General features: G+C 42.6%; 1 protein-coding gene across 2 annotated transcripts in view; it reads left to right on the top strand.

The window, feature by feature from the left end:
• The first annotated feature begins 386 nt into the window (after positions 1-386).
• The window catches only part of STIM2 (stromal interaction molecule 2), a 137,121-nt gene continuing 123,157 nt past the window's right edge, over positions 387-14,350 (top strand). For both annotated transcript variants that reach the window (XR_005599369.1, XM_039541507.1), the window contains exon 1: positions 387-642. Coding sequence is in view for 1 of the 2 variants with exons in the window: in XM_039541507.1 (XP_039397441.1) it covers positions 447-642 (196 nt within the window). In the remaining variant the exon portion in view is untranslated. The remainder of the gene's footprint in view (positions 643-14,350) is intronic.

Genomic DNA, 14,350 nt, shown 5'->3' with positions numbered 1-14,350 from the left:
CACCTGCGCTTCTCCCTCGTCCTTCCCTCTGCGCCCCCCCCCGCAGCAGCTTCCTGTCCCCCGGGCTGGGGCAGCCCCGCTTCCCCGCCGCGCCTCTCACAGGGCGGGGCCCCTGCAGCGCGGACTCCTCCCTCCGGCTGCTGGCGCGCGCCCTTCGCGGCCTCGCTGCAGGGACGGGCCCGGACCCCAGCCCGCCCCCGGAGCTAGCCCCGCCCCTGCCCGTCTTAGCCCCGCCCCCTCGCCGGCGCCTCTTTCCCCGAAGAGTTATCGGGCACATTTGCGCGGTGACGTTTTTCCGCGCAGGCGCAGAGCCCCGGAAGCCCGCGGCGGGAGGCAGCGTGGGGCGCAGGGGGCGGGCGGAGCGCGGCTCGGCTCGGCTGCCGGAGCCGGGCGGGGGTGGAAGCGCCACAGCGGAGCCGGTTGCGGTCGCTGCAGCAGCGGCTCCGATGAGCGGGATCCGGGTCCCGAGCGGCGCCCTGGGGAGGCGGCCGGGGGCAGCAGGAGCCCCCGTCCCGGTCCTGCTGCTGGGGCTGCTCCTGGCCGCCGCCGCCGCCGCGGGATGCGAGCTGGTGTCCGGGGACGTGGCCGGGGGCAGGAGAAGAGGTGGCGCCTCCGCGGCAGAGTCCCCGGCAGTGATGACAGGTAACAGCCTGGGAGGGAGCGTCCCCCGCGCGGGGACCGGGGCCCCGGGCAGAGCCTGGGACTGACCAGCCGAGCCCCGTCCCGCCCTGCCCCCGGGGAGACCGGCGGGGAACCAGCCGAGCCCCGGCCCGTCCAGCGTCTAGAGCCCAGCCAGACACGCTGCAGCCCCGGCGGGCTGGGGGTTGGGGGGGTGCGGGGGTGTCTACGGGCTGCTTTCCCCTCTGCGGCCGCGGTCTCCCCTGGACTTGCAAACTCCGCCAGCGCTTGGCTGCGCTTGCGGGTCCCACCCCGAGTTCTGGGGAACCTTCCTTCTCCCCAGCGGGGCTGGACACTGCGGAGCCGCGGCTGCTCTCTGCAGAGAAGCCAGCCGGGTCTGCAGGGGACCGTCTGGGGCTGTTTTTTGGATGTTGTTGCTTGTGAAAATGAGCAGCAGCAGCAGCAATGCGGTATTGACTCTGCTGTGAGAGCTTAGCTGGCAGTCACAGGCTTCCCACTCATTAGCCCAGCGAAGCCCCCGGAAAAGAATCAGAAAGTGGATCTCCGCTAGATCTTGTTGAATTAATGATCTTGTTAAGAACTGGAGTCCCTTCTCCTGTGATAGCCTCCTGTTGTGGGTTGTGTTTGTGAGAATGGAAAGGGTGTTTTGGAGGTTGGTTGGCTCGGAAGCTCTCTTCAGGTATAATGAGACGTCCCTCTTAACCATTTATCGTGTGTCTAGCTCCCAGGACATGGCTTGTACTAATGAGTTCGTGATTCCTCAGCAAAAAGGCACGTTTCTGGCATCTTTCACAGGGTGGAGATGTCTTAGACACACACACAGTGACTATTTAATTGTGCATTTATATGTATATTGGTGGGAAGGTTGCCAGAGAAACTGTTAATTTAATTCCCACAAAATGTATCTGCAACACTAGTGTGCAGGTGATGGGTCAGAATGTGGGTGGCATTCATGAACAAATTTCTGTCTGTATGCTGTGAAAGGACCCCTAGGGTGATTTTTAACAGCTTCGGGGTGTGTGTGTGTGTGTGTGTGTGTATATATATATATATATATATATATATATATATATGTATATATATATGTGTGTATATATGTGTGTATATATATATATATATAATGGAATCTGCATGGGCCCATTAGACTTGTACCAGAATATGTGGCAGTGAATGACTCAGTAGAGCAGCAAAACAGCTTTGGGAAAATTAGATGGCCCTCAGAAGCCTAATGGACAAACTTGCAAGTATTTCCAATATTGCCAGCTCAGCTGCCTATAAAGCTGCCAAGGAGCCAGATGCTGCAATGAAAATCATGCCTTCCCTGGATCCTGGATATGCTTGCATGGAAAGCTTTTGCTTCAGTTTAATATTTTTAAAATAATGCACATATTCAGTTTTATCTCTATAGAGAGTAAAATGTTGGTACCATTGATTATTTGAAAACACAGATTATGATGAAACATTTAAAGGGAGTGTCTGTAAAACAGCCTTTTAATCTTAATATACATTTTTCATTAAGAATTTGGAAATATTGATATCAATAAAGTAACAAAGTACATCTGTTGAGATGCTTGTGTACATTTTAATAAACTATTCTAATATTTTTGAATGGTAGGAAGCTTATAGCAGTTGTGAAAATCCTTAGACTGTTGGGTTCTTAATTGCAATGGGACAGGATTTATACATAGATATTGTATTTAAAAGTGGTTAAAAGTAGAGTAGGGCTTTGGTGTGGGGTCACCAGGCTTAGAAAAGTCTAATCAGGGAAAGGAGTAAGAGGAAAACATTGTAAGGATGTAAGTCAAAACAGGCAGGGCCGACCCACAACATATTAGCACCTGAAGCAGGGAGCTCAAATGATGCCCCCATACCTCCTCACTTGGGCCAAAACTTTGAAACGTCTCAATTCTGCCTTCTTCCTGTTCTACTCCTCTTATGGTACAGCTCTTCTACCTACCCCAATAAAAGAGAACTAACAACTTGAAATGCCTTGTTCAAAAATTTTAAGTAACATTTAACTTTCAAACACCTGAACAGCAAATGTAACTTTTCTTGTCTGTATAGTAAACACTGGCATTTTTATCTGTTTGAATAATCAAAGTGGTGCTTTCCGTGCCTTCTTGATTACAAAGATTTGAACTGCTTCCTGGAGGTCCACAGTCTGGGCCAGCTCATGCTCTATTGAGATGCTTGCAAGGACAACCAGCCTCCCCTGTGTCATTGTGGAGCATAGATGTGTTTTTATTAACTTCAGCTTGGAGAAGCTGCGTTCTCCACTGGCAGCTGTTATAGGAAGTGTTAGAAGTATGCACAGAGCAACAAAAGCATTTGGAAAGAGGGTGGTCATCTTATTTGTGTACATATATTCCAGAATAGCCTTTGGAGTTCATCCTGCTGAAATATATTTTGGCAGGGCTTTCAGTTCATCACCTACATCACTCGCATCAATATTGCACATGTCATCATGTGTCAACATTGTCTCTAGTGCCCTGCATTGCTGGTGTAGGTCTTCTTCAGGTATAGTGCGGAGTTTTGGAATATCATACAACATCCCAAATATACTGCTTTGTTCCTTTAGCTTCATGAAACATTCTTCAGCTGACTGAATTGCACAATCTAGCACCTGGTTAAAGAATTCAACTTTGAATTGTTGTTTGGGGTCTCTTATGGGATTATCCCGTGCCTCGTAATCAAAATGTTGTCTTTGTCGACTCTTGTATTCTTGAATGGGTGGGAAAATAGCTTCAGTGTGAAGTTCCTCTGCCAACTTCTGTGCGCTCTTCAGAACGTTTTGAAATCCCTCATCTGACTGGTAAGACTGTAGGTATGACTTTGCTTTGTCCAGTTGTTCCGTTGCTCCAGATACATCAAGGTCAACGCCTCAGAGTCTCTTTCTTACAACATTTATTTCAAACAGTATGTCATGCCACAACACTAAGCCACACAGAAATTTGAAGTTATGTATGTTTCTGGTGACTCCATTTCCCTCTGCCACTCTTCTCCCATGAACAGTTCCTGTCATACCATTATCCTCCATAATAGCAACTATGGCATCATCTATCTTCCCAATTTGGTGTTTGATAGGCTTTATCGCCTCCACTTGACTTTTCCATCGTGTGACACTCAGTGGTTTCAGTGTCAGAGAGGATGTTCCCAGATGTTGCTTCAAAATTTGCCATCGGTGAGTTGATGCAGAGAAAAATATATAGATGTTTTGAATTACATTAAAAAATTCAGCAGCCTCACTAGAAGCTGATGCTGCATCACTGACCACCAAGCTCAGTGAATGAGGACTGCATGGGACAAAAAAAAGCTTGAGGGTTTAACTCTTGGATCCGTGTCTGCACTCCTCTATTCTTTCCTCTCACATTGGCACCATTATCGTAGCCCTGACCTCTCATGTCAGCTATCACAATTCCTGTATATTCCAGCTTTTTAAGAAGCATATTTGTCATACCAGCTCCTGTAGTATCATCAATGTCAATACATTCTAGAAAATGCTCTCTGACAGTCACTATTGCAGGGACATTTTCACTGTTGTTGTTACAAAACGCACCATTAAAGTCATTGATGTCAGTTGTGCAGTCCAGAATAACAGAGTAATATCTTGCTGACTTCAGATCTGCCACTGTCTTCTGTTTGACTTTTGTTGCCAGTAACTGTATGATCTCATTTTCAATTGTTTTTCCAAGGTAGTGGTATGTGTACATTTCTTGGGTGGTGACTCTTTGTAGATGCTCCTGGAGTACAGCATCAAACTCAGCCATCAGCTCCACAATTTTAAGGAAGTTTCTATTGTTTGGCACATACAGCTGATCTGAAGTGTCACACAATGCTAGGTTTTGGGTAGCAAGAATTCTCACAATGGTGATGAGCCTTCTCAGAACATTTTGCCAGTAAAGAGACTCTGATGCAATCTTCTCTGGATACTGATCATCTGTGGTGGCCTTTAACCTTAGTCTCATCTCAAGCTCTTTCCACCTATGGAATGCTCTCTGGTGATTTGCTGCCTTCTCATGGCATGCCAGATTTCTAGCTAGATTTTTCTAGTCCTTTGTTCCTGTAGAACCCAATGTGACTGGAACATTAGACTGGAAGAGTTTGCAACAAAACCAGTATGCAGCCTTCTGGGTTTTTGAGTACATAAGTCATGGCCTCTCCACTTTGTCACCATTGGGGATTTCACATCAGTAACGTGTTGGATGGAAACGTCTATTTTCATTGTCTTTGGGGAACATGAAGTTTTTCACTTGCTGTGGCCCACGCAGTACAAGGAAGTCCCTCAGGCTACTGCTCAAGTGGGTCCACGGTCCTGGATCATCTAGACTTAAGGAACTAAACTCAGCAGCAGCTGTTTTTTGTGCCTCCACCACACACTTCTCTGATCTACACTTTTCTTCAGGAATGTGCCTGGTTACATCCATTTGAGATGGAGATATGGATGCTGCAGTAGCTGCCAGGTCACCTGCACTCTGACTAACTGGAAGATCAGGCAGCTCCTCACCACTCACATCCCCACTGGGACCAGAAGGCTCAACATGAACATTTGTCTGTGTATCTCAGGAGAGCTCCTTCCTTCTTAGACAGAAAATCTTCCTTTGCTTTTTTTCTTTTTCTGAATGCTGCCCCAAAGGGGCATTTTCTTCTTTCAGTCATGACTGCTGTTCTGTGCCAGCTATAGTGGCTCTCAACACTCAGCTGAAGGGGACAAATAAGCAGGCTGGTAGCAGGGCCTGAGTGAGGGAAGATATCAGAGTCTTAAGTGCCTAACTGGCTCCTACTACTTCAGTTGACTGCCTGTTCTCCTCAAGTGGGTTCAGGGAAGCAGCAGGAAACAGGAAGCTCCCTGAGAAGCTGGTGTTAATCAGTCCAGGCTCCTGGGGATGCTAGAGAGGCACATAAGAGGCTCCTCCTCCTCTCTCTCCCTGCAGCTCCTGCTGCTTTCTGTTGTTCTCTCTCACGTTTTCGCCTGCCTGTTATGTCTTTTGTGCCCTCCTTCCTCCAGGCAGCACCCCACCATTTCTGTGCATCTAGAGCAGAGAGAATACATATGCATCAGTAGCAGACACAATTTTCTACACTCTGGGTCCTAGTGGTGCCCCCCCCAGAGTCTGGCACCTGAGGTGGCTGCCTGAGTTTGCCTCATGGTAAGGCCAGCCCTGAAAAGAGTTTAAATAACTTAGCAGTGTAAAGACTGTTAATGTTAAATGAAACAGTATTCTTGGTGCCCTGAGATAAAATTGTTAAATTTCTGTGGGTAAGAACTTAATGAATCTCTTAATGATAAAAATGACCTGAGGGTTAAAAAATGCAGGCTCATCTACAATCTTTGAAATCTATAATTGATATCCTGAGTGACTCCTGCAATGCAGGGAAATGAGGCAGCACAGTCTAGTGAACTGAACTTGGATTTGGGCGATGGGCAGTCCTGAATTCCAGTCTTAGCTGTTCTGTTGACTTGCTGTGTAGCATTGGGCAAGTCACTTTTATCTTTACAGACAGGGAATAATTTGGGATCATACCTCAGAAGGGCGTTGTGAGGATTTGGTGTTTGTAGAGTGTTATATAGTGGTGGTTGTTGGTATTAGTTAACAGTTCAGAGATAGGGTACTGTGATTTATATTGATGCCGCTGTCTGTATTTCATCATCTTTACAGACCAGATGAGTTGGTTTTTCAAGTGTGGATTTATATGAAATATAACCACAGAGACCTGTTCTGATTTTATGTGGACTGTAAAATGCTATCTTTAATAATTGTACAACATTTTAATATCTTTATAGCCTTTACAGCTTTTTCTCTTGTGGGGCAAGAAATCTTACTTCATAGCGCTATGTGTATTTAAAGTGCTCTGAGGGATTTTTTTACTGGATTTTTTTGTTTATACATCTTCCACATTTGAAATATCTCAGGCAAAGTGCAAGCTGCTATACTTGCTAACTATGTGTTTTTTTTTTAAAGCGTTACGTATAGCATCATATATATATATATATATACATATATATATATACATATATATATATATATATACATATATATATATAAATATATATATATATATATATATATATATAGATGGCTTTGTGGACACCCACCTCACTGTCCTTCAGTCTGTCCAAAATACTACCATATAAACAATTCCCTGGCTTGCTATTTTATCTCCAGCAATTCTTCAAATCACTTAACTGTTTAGCATCAGTCAAGTTCCTTGGCCTTCCCTTCAAAGCCCTACACAGCCTCCCCCCCCCCCGCCTACCTTTTCTCATGTTTCTTTCTACTATTTCAGTCTGCAAAAAATGTACATCTTCATTACTACTTTATCCTACTTGAGTGCCTATGCCGCCTTCTTTGAGACTCCCTACACTTGAAACACTTCTCTGATCTTGATTATCATGGCTCCATCCTCATTCTGTAAATTTTTCCTTAACACAGGTGATTTTTCCTTAACACAGGTGATTCCAAAGCATTCTGTGGGTTATGATTATTCCACAGAAAAGTGTTGTCAAACTAGACTATGCTGGTTTGTTCATTTACTTTAACTGTATATACAATTTAACTCCTCAGCTTTGAGAATTATTGAAAAGACGACTTCTTTTCTCTCTCCCAGAAGTTTTTGAAAAAATTACTGAGGTCTTCTATCTGTCTCAGAGCGTCCCTGCAAAAATATAATTAACACTTTTGTACTGTTGTTCTAACTCAGGGGTTTTCAAACTGGGGGTTGGGACCCCTCATGGGGGTCATGAGGTTATTACATGGGGGGTTACGAGCTGTCAGGCTCCACCCCAAACCCTGCTGTGCCTCCAGCATTTATAATGGTGTTAAATACATACAGTGTTTTTAATGTATTGGGGGGGGTCGCACTCAGAGCCTTGCTTTGTGAAAGGGGTCACCAGTACAAAAGTCTGAGAACCCCTGTTCTAACTTGTAGAGATCTTGAAAATGACTCACTAATTTGAATTGAGGGATTCAAAATTAGAGCATTCCAAGAAAAAAATCTCCTTAAGAAACAGTTGCTTACTGTAGACCTGTCCTTGAAAGGATTACTTCACCTAATTTTTTGTAGGGAATTATAGAATAGAAGCTAAACATGGAAAAAATATCCCTGTCAGTGCCAAGTTGTTTACCATGCTATAGTTTTGTTTTGTTTTTTTGTTTTGTTTGTATAGTGGTAATATGTAGTAAATCCAAACTTGGATCTGGACTGCATTGTATTAACACATAACAGAGGGATCGTCCCTGTCATGAAGAGTTTACAATCTAAGTATAACTCAACGAATGGATACAGCGTACAGATGAGAACCCTGTAATTGCCAGGGTTGCCTCTGGAGCCTTTTTACAAAGTTGACGTTACATTAGTTGCCTCTGGTCATCAAGTACAGAGGCTGATTTAAGTGGTAAGTTACATACCACAGTTAGCAGTTCTGCTATTTCATATTTGACTTTCTCCAGAAGTTTTGGGTGAATATCATCTGGTCCTGGTGACTACTGTTAAATATATTAGTTTGTTCCAAAATCTCCTCTATTGACACCTCAGTCTGGAGCAGTTCCTCAGAATTGTCACCTAAAAGAATGGCTCAGGTGTGAGAATCTCCTTCAAACCCTCTGCAGAGAAAACCAATGGAAAGAATTCATTTAGCTTCTCTGCAATGCTCTTGTCTTCCTTAAGTGCTCTGTTAACATCTCAGTCATCCAGTGTCCCCACTGATTGTTTGGCATTCTACCTGCTTCTGATGTACCGAATAACAATTTTGCTGTTAGTTTTTGTCTTTTGCTAATTGCTTTTTACATTCTTTTTATACTTGACTTGCCAGAATTTATGCTCTTTTCTATTTTCCTCAAGGTTTCCTAAGGTTTGACTTCCAATTTTAAAGGATGTCTTTTTGTCTCTAACATAATCTTTTACTCTGTTTAGCCATGATGGCATTTTTTGACCCCTTTCCTGATGATGATGATGATTATTTATTATTTTTTTTATTTGGGGTATACATTGTTTCCCTGCAGCTTTCAGGCATTTCACTCTTGTGACTATTCCTTTTAACTTCCATTTTACTAGCATCCTCATTATTGTTTAGTTCTGCTTTTTGAAGTTAAATGCTACTATGGTTGGGTTCTTTTCGGCTATATTCCGTTCTTGTACTAGATCTTGTTAATTGGGACTAAATCAAGAATTGCCTCCCTGTGTGGGTTCCAGGACTAGCTGCTCCAAGAAGCAGTCATTAATGGTGTCTAGATATTTTACTCTGCATCCTGTCCTGAGGGGACATGTACCCAATCAATGTGTGGATAGTTGAAATCTCCCACTATTATTGAATTTTCTGGTTTTTGTAGCCTTTCTAATCTCTCCGAGCAATTCACAATCACTGTCAACATCCTGATCAGGTGGTGGTTAGTATAGTCTGACTGCTATGCTCTTATTATTGAAGCATGGAATTTCTATCCATAGAGATTCTGTGGTCCAGTTTGATGTAAGACTTTTTATTATATTTGAGTCTACACATCTGTCTTATATAGTGCTACTCCCACACTATGCTGTCATTCCTACTTATTTTGTACTCTAGTATTACTGTATCCCATTGATTGTCATTGTTCCGCCAGAGTTCTCTGATACCTATTATGTCAGTATCCTCATTTAATACCTGGCACTCAAGTTCACCCATCTTAGTATTTAGATTCCTAGTATTTGCGTACAAGCTCTTATAAAATTTGGCAATATAAAGTTGTCTGCCTTCATGTGATGTGATTGACTTTTGATTGTTTCTCTTCAGATCCTACCTGTACTTTATCAACTTCTGTTTCCTTTTTACAAGATATAGAGAATTCCTTTTAATAAATCCTTCCCAGGGGATGTGTGTGTTCAAACTCTGTGCTCCTCTGCACCAGTCAGCTTTCCCTCAGCCCTTCGTTCAGATAATTTTATTAATGTGCTGCTCTACCCCTGCAGGTGAGCTCATGAAGAATGTGCAAAAACATACACCTTGTTAAACTAGGTGTTTCAGGTTGTGTCTATACTTTGAGTTGCGCAATCAGTAGCCAGGGAATCTGTATAGCTAAGCCATTGCAGAGCCCAAGTAAACTGTTACTAGAGTTTAATCTAATTTTTGAGTTTTCCCCTGCTTGATACAGAGGTAAGCTCAATTGGTGCAATTCATTGCTACTTTGTCTATACCTGGGGTTTGCCCTGATACAGTTACACTGGCTGTTGGCTAGCAACTGCTGAATGCCAACTATCGAGTAGGGCTTGAATATAGAATTAACGAAGGCTTCTTTGTCCATAGTTGAGCATTTCCTAAGACTTCCTTTCAGATGTTTCATATCTTGAGTCCTCTACTATTTTATTGTAATGGTACTGTAAATGCCATACCCCTGGTTGAGGCAAGCTTTGTTTCATCCAGGGGTGTTCCTTAGGGACCACTGGTGATCAGTGAACATTGGCTAGTGACACGATGCAGATTCTTGTTTCCTTCTGTTGCATTTCATTACAGAGAGCTGAAGATACTTTCACACTGCATGGAAAGTAATGTATTTAAAGAATGGCTTCACTTGTCACAGGGAAGTGTTCAGTCATAAGTGAGATTAGGGTGATCCATGTTATCTTGAATGCGAGAGGACATACTGGCAAGTCTACCTGCATACTTGGCTGTGGTCAACACTATGGAAGACACTCTTCTTTCTTAATACTTCCTATGTATATTGAAAATAATAATAGTTAAACTACTAAAAGTTAGTGTCCTTTTGATCAGTTTCACTTACTGAGCTGTAATCCTGTGTCCCTTTTTACTTAACATATCTGTGTTCTGTAGATACATTTTAGGGGAAAAGAGATGGGTTATATGACTTATTCTAAGCAGCTGCCATGTAAGGTATGAGGCATAAAAGTGATGGTTTGCAAGTCTGTACAGTTTTTATTGCCATGAGTTAGGGGTGGAGCCATGAGAGAATGATTGAGAGCTTCTCAAAATTAAAGGCAAGAAAAAAAGTGTTTATGCCATATTTGTTAACTCTAACAGTCTTAGTTTTATGCAATATTTGTCCTTTCTTCTGGGTCCTTTTGCTTTTCCCCTTTTAAAGCTAATTACTATGGGAATAATGACATTACTGGTATGAAAGGAGTTTAGTGACGTCCACAACTGTGGCATAGTTATGTAATAGCTCTAAAATTCTTTTTAAAATATAGGGAGCTATGTAATGTTTATAGTATATGGCATAAGTATATAAACCCTACATATAGTCCTTAAAAACAAAATACACCCCAGTTTGTAGAATATAGGAGTAAAGTTTCAAGTTATATAAAATGAACTTCTCTCATACTAAAGGCAACAGTGTTTCCATAGTAACTAATATATTTAAGAGGGATAGAAAAAAAGGGGGGGGAAGTGAATAAAATGAATACGCATGGTTGGAATTGCTCGTGTCATAAACAAAATGTGATGATGTTGAGGTACTATAAAGTTTTTGTCTAATTCACTTATGACTAATACGGGCACCCCAAACTCATAGCAGTAATTTGTATCTCCCTATAATATCAAATTCTCAGTTTTTGTCATTACCCCTTCCTCCTTCCCAGTACTTTCTTCCCCCATTCCATCTCTCCCAGAAAGGCAGTACCACACAGATGAATGTAAAAGGAATAATTAAAATTATGTGCAAAACACAGGAAGCTACTCTTTGGTTTAGAGTAAAATCTGTATCTATGAAGTGGGAGGCAGTGTTGTCAGAACAACTGAGAGTTTTAAAAAAAAAAAAAGGGGGGGGAGGAAAGGGAATTTATCTCCTCCTGAAGCCCCTTTACCGTGGTGTATAAGGGCTACAAACAGCTCACAACGTGCCGGAGAGAATTTCTCTAATGCAGATGATACGCTGGGCTTCTATAGGTGGACCTTTGCTGGTCCCCTGAAAGTCCTGGCTGTAGGAAGTGAAGCTCAGGATGGAAGGGGTCTGGCTGGGTGCCATGCCACTGACCGTTCTGGCTTGTGTGGCACTCAGAGTAGTCCTCAAGACTGACTCACCATGGCTGATTTAGCCTACTCACCAGCCCAGAATTTGGTGGGTGCAAAGATAATTTAAACCTACTTTGGCCACCTCTTTTCCTTCAGGTTGTGTCTTCTTTGCTGTGCCACTCAAAAGCATTTAAAAAAAATCCTTTGTGCTCTTTCCAATTAAAATTAATACCCAAATTGTGGGTGTGTTGTTTTTGGTCCCTATTGTTAATTGTTTATAGGAAAATTGCTTTTCTTCCGCTCACCCTCTGAAACTGAGGGACAGATGATACATTTTCTGATGCTGTTAATGGTCTGTTCCAAAAAGTCAGTCTTGCATCTGTGTCATAGAAGTGTAAGGCTGGAAGGGACCTTGAGAGGTCAAGTCTAATCCCATGCGCTGAAGCAGGACCAAGTAAACCTAGACCATATCTGACAGGTGTTTGTCTATCTGTTCATAAAAACCTCCAAAGATGGGGAATCCACAGCCTCCCTCAGAAGCCTGTTCAAGTACTTCACTATTCTAGTTAGAAATCTTTTCCTAATATCTAGCTTAAACCTCCTTTGCTGCAGATTAAGCCCGTTACTATTTGTCCTACCTTCAGTGGACACAGAACAATTAGAGAGTCAAAGTGGGGGAGGTAATATTTTTATTGGACCCACTTCTATCGGTGAGAGAGACAAGCTTTCAAGCCACACAGAGCTCTTCTTTAGTCCAATAAGATACTACTTCGCCTACCTTGTGTCCCTAATGTCCTGGGGCTGCCATGGCTACAACTACACTGCATATACAGTAAGAACAATTAATCACTCTCCTCTTTATAAGAGCCCTTAATATGTTTGAAGACTTTATGCCTAAAGCCCTCTTAGTCTTCTTTTCTCAAGGCTAACCATGCCCACTTTTTTAAAAACCTTTCCTCCTAGGTCAGGTTTTCTAAACTGTCATTCCTGTTGCTCTCCTCTGGAGTTTCTCCAGTTGGTCCATGTCCTTCGTAAAGTGTGGCACCCAGAACTGGATGGAGTACTCCATCTGAGACTTCACCAGTGTTGAGTAGAATGGGACAATTACCTCCTGCGTCTTACATACGACAGCCCTGTTAATATACTCCAGAACTTTTTTAGATAAAGGGAAGAGTCAAATTACTGTAATCTAATAAGCACATATGCTAATGTTGCTCACAGATGTATGGGGATAGTCTTCCCACTTCAGTCATATGACTAAGGACTAAATTATAGTAGCATTGCATTATTAAACTTGAACATAGCCTTGAGATTTAAGTATCCTCCATCTGGGGCCTATATATACTTGAGAAGCAGCAAGCAAATTCGCATGTAAAAATTCTTTTTTTTAAATGACTTTATTAAGACCGTTAAGATTTGTCAGCAGTACCTGTAGCAATTTGCACCAGTCTGGTTTTACCACAAAAGCAGTGATAGTATGCACTAACTACGTTTGGGACTTCCGTGATGCTTCAATTTTATATTCTGTTTGTTTTATAGCGAGAACTGTGCCTATGCCAGATTTGCTAAGAAATTTCTGAAATGATTTTCCTGTCCAGTGTGTGCTAAAATTACTTTGAGAGTTTTTTATGGGGGCTTCAAAAGGCAGTTGATTTTCTGCATCTGTTATGTCCACATCTGAAGAAAAGAAAGGATGAGAAATTGTTGCTGGTAGATTAAACTCTAGTAACAGTTTATTAGCAAAGATCCTTAGAGGTAACCACTTCATAAACTGTTAGAGGAGGAAGAGAGAGACTAATCTCTCATATATATCATTTGGAAATATCACTGCCAGATATTGCAACTGCTTGCAGTATCATTGGGGGCCATTCTGTATTAAGTAAATGAATGGTTTATGCACCATTGTAGGCCAGGGATTGTATGCAACTTCAGTGGAGAGGATTATCAGAGCTCCTTCAGAAACTAAAATCTAGATCTGAGGAGGAGTGACTTAGGCAAATCACTGAGGCTGTGGACAGCTCCAGAGAGTTATTGCTCCCTGGGGAGGCTTGCATATACTGGTTTAAACTGGATTTTCGGAGGCGTGCAGACAAAGACAGGGTTTTTGGTATACAGAGGCTGAATTTGAGGCAACTCAGTGCCTTCTTTTGATTCATTGGGCAGAAACTTCTATCCATGAGGGGACCCAACCTTTGTGGAACAGTTGTAAAATCTTTGGCGTACTAGGACCCCATGAGACTGATGGGGGATCCCTGATGTGCTTTTAGCATTCACATAGGAAGTTATTTTTTAGTGTGTTTTTTTTCGATATCACTTTTGCCCTATAACATTTATCTTGCCTTGTGAAGATGGTATACACTGTTGCAGCTCCTGGAGAAAAAGTTAACCACTGGTGTTGGACCCCAGTCAGACCTGCTGTGGGGTAATCACAGAGAGGTGCAGAAAGACTGCAAGCCCAAACCCCCAGTATGGAAGGAGAAAGACATGGGGACGTTGCCTGAGAGGTGATGACTGATAGTCTGAAACCTTAAGTGGGTGCCTTTGAGGGACCACGGAGGGGGAGATGTAAATACAGTTACTCCTGAAATTGACTCACTTTTTTTTCAGTTTTGTGTATTAGTAAAATGAAGAGCAAAAATGACATGAAAGAAATTATACGCTTGATGTAAACAAACTAAAGCTAATTTGTTGATTAGTTTGACATTTGTTTCAAAATCATGTTGATACAGGAGTTCCCCTTTCCTGTAGCTTTACAGTCATTCCCTAATTGCTATC

This window comes from Mauremys reevesii, linkage group 5 (genome assembly GCF_016161935.1).
Source record: "Mauremys reevesii isolate NIE-2019 linkage group 5, ASM1616193v1, whole genome shotgun sequence".
Taxonomy (NCBI): domain Eukaryota; kingdom Metazoa; phylum Chordata; order Testudines; family Geoemydidae; genus Mauremys; species Mauremys reevesii.
The sequence above is the reverse complement of the archived record's forward strand: the minus strand, read 5'-3'. Positions and strand labels throughout refer to the sequence as shown.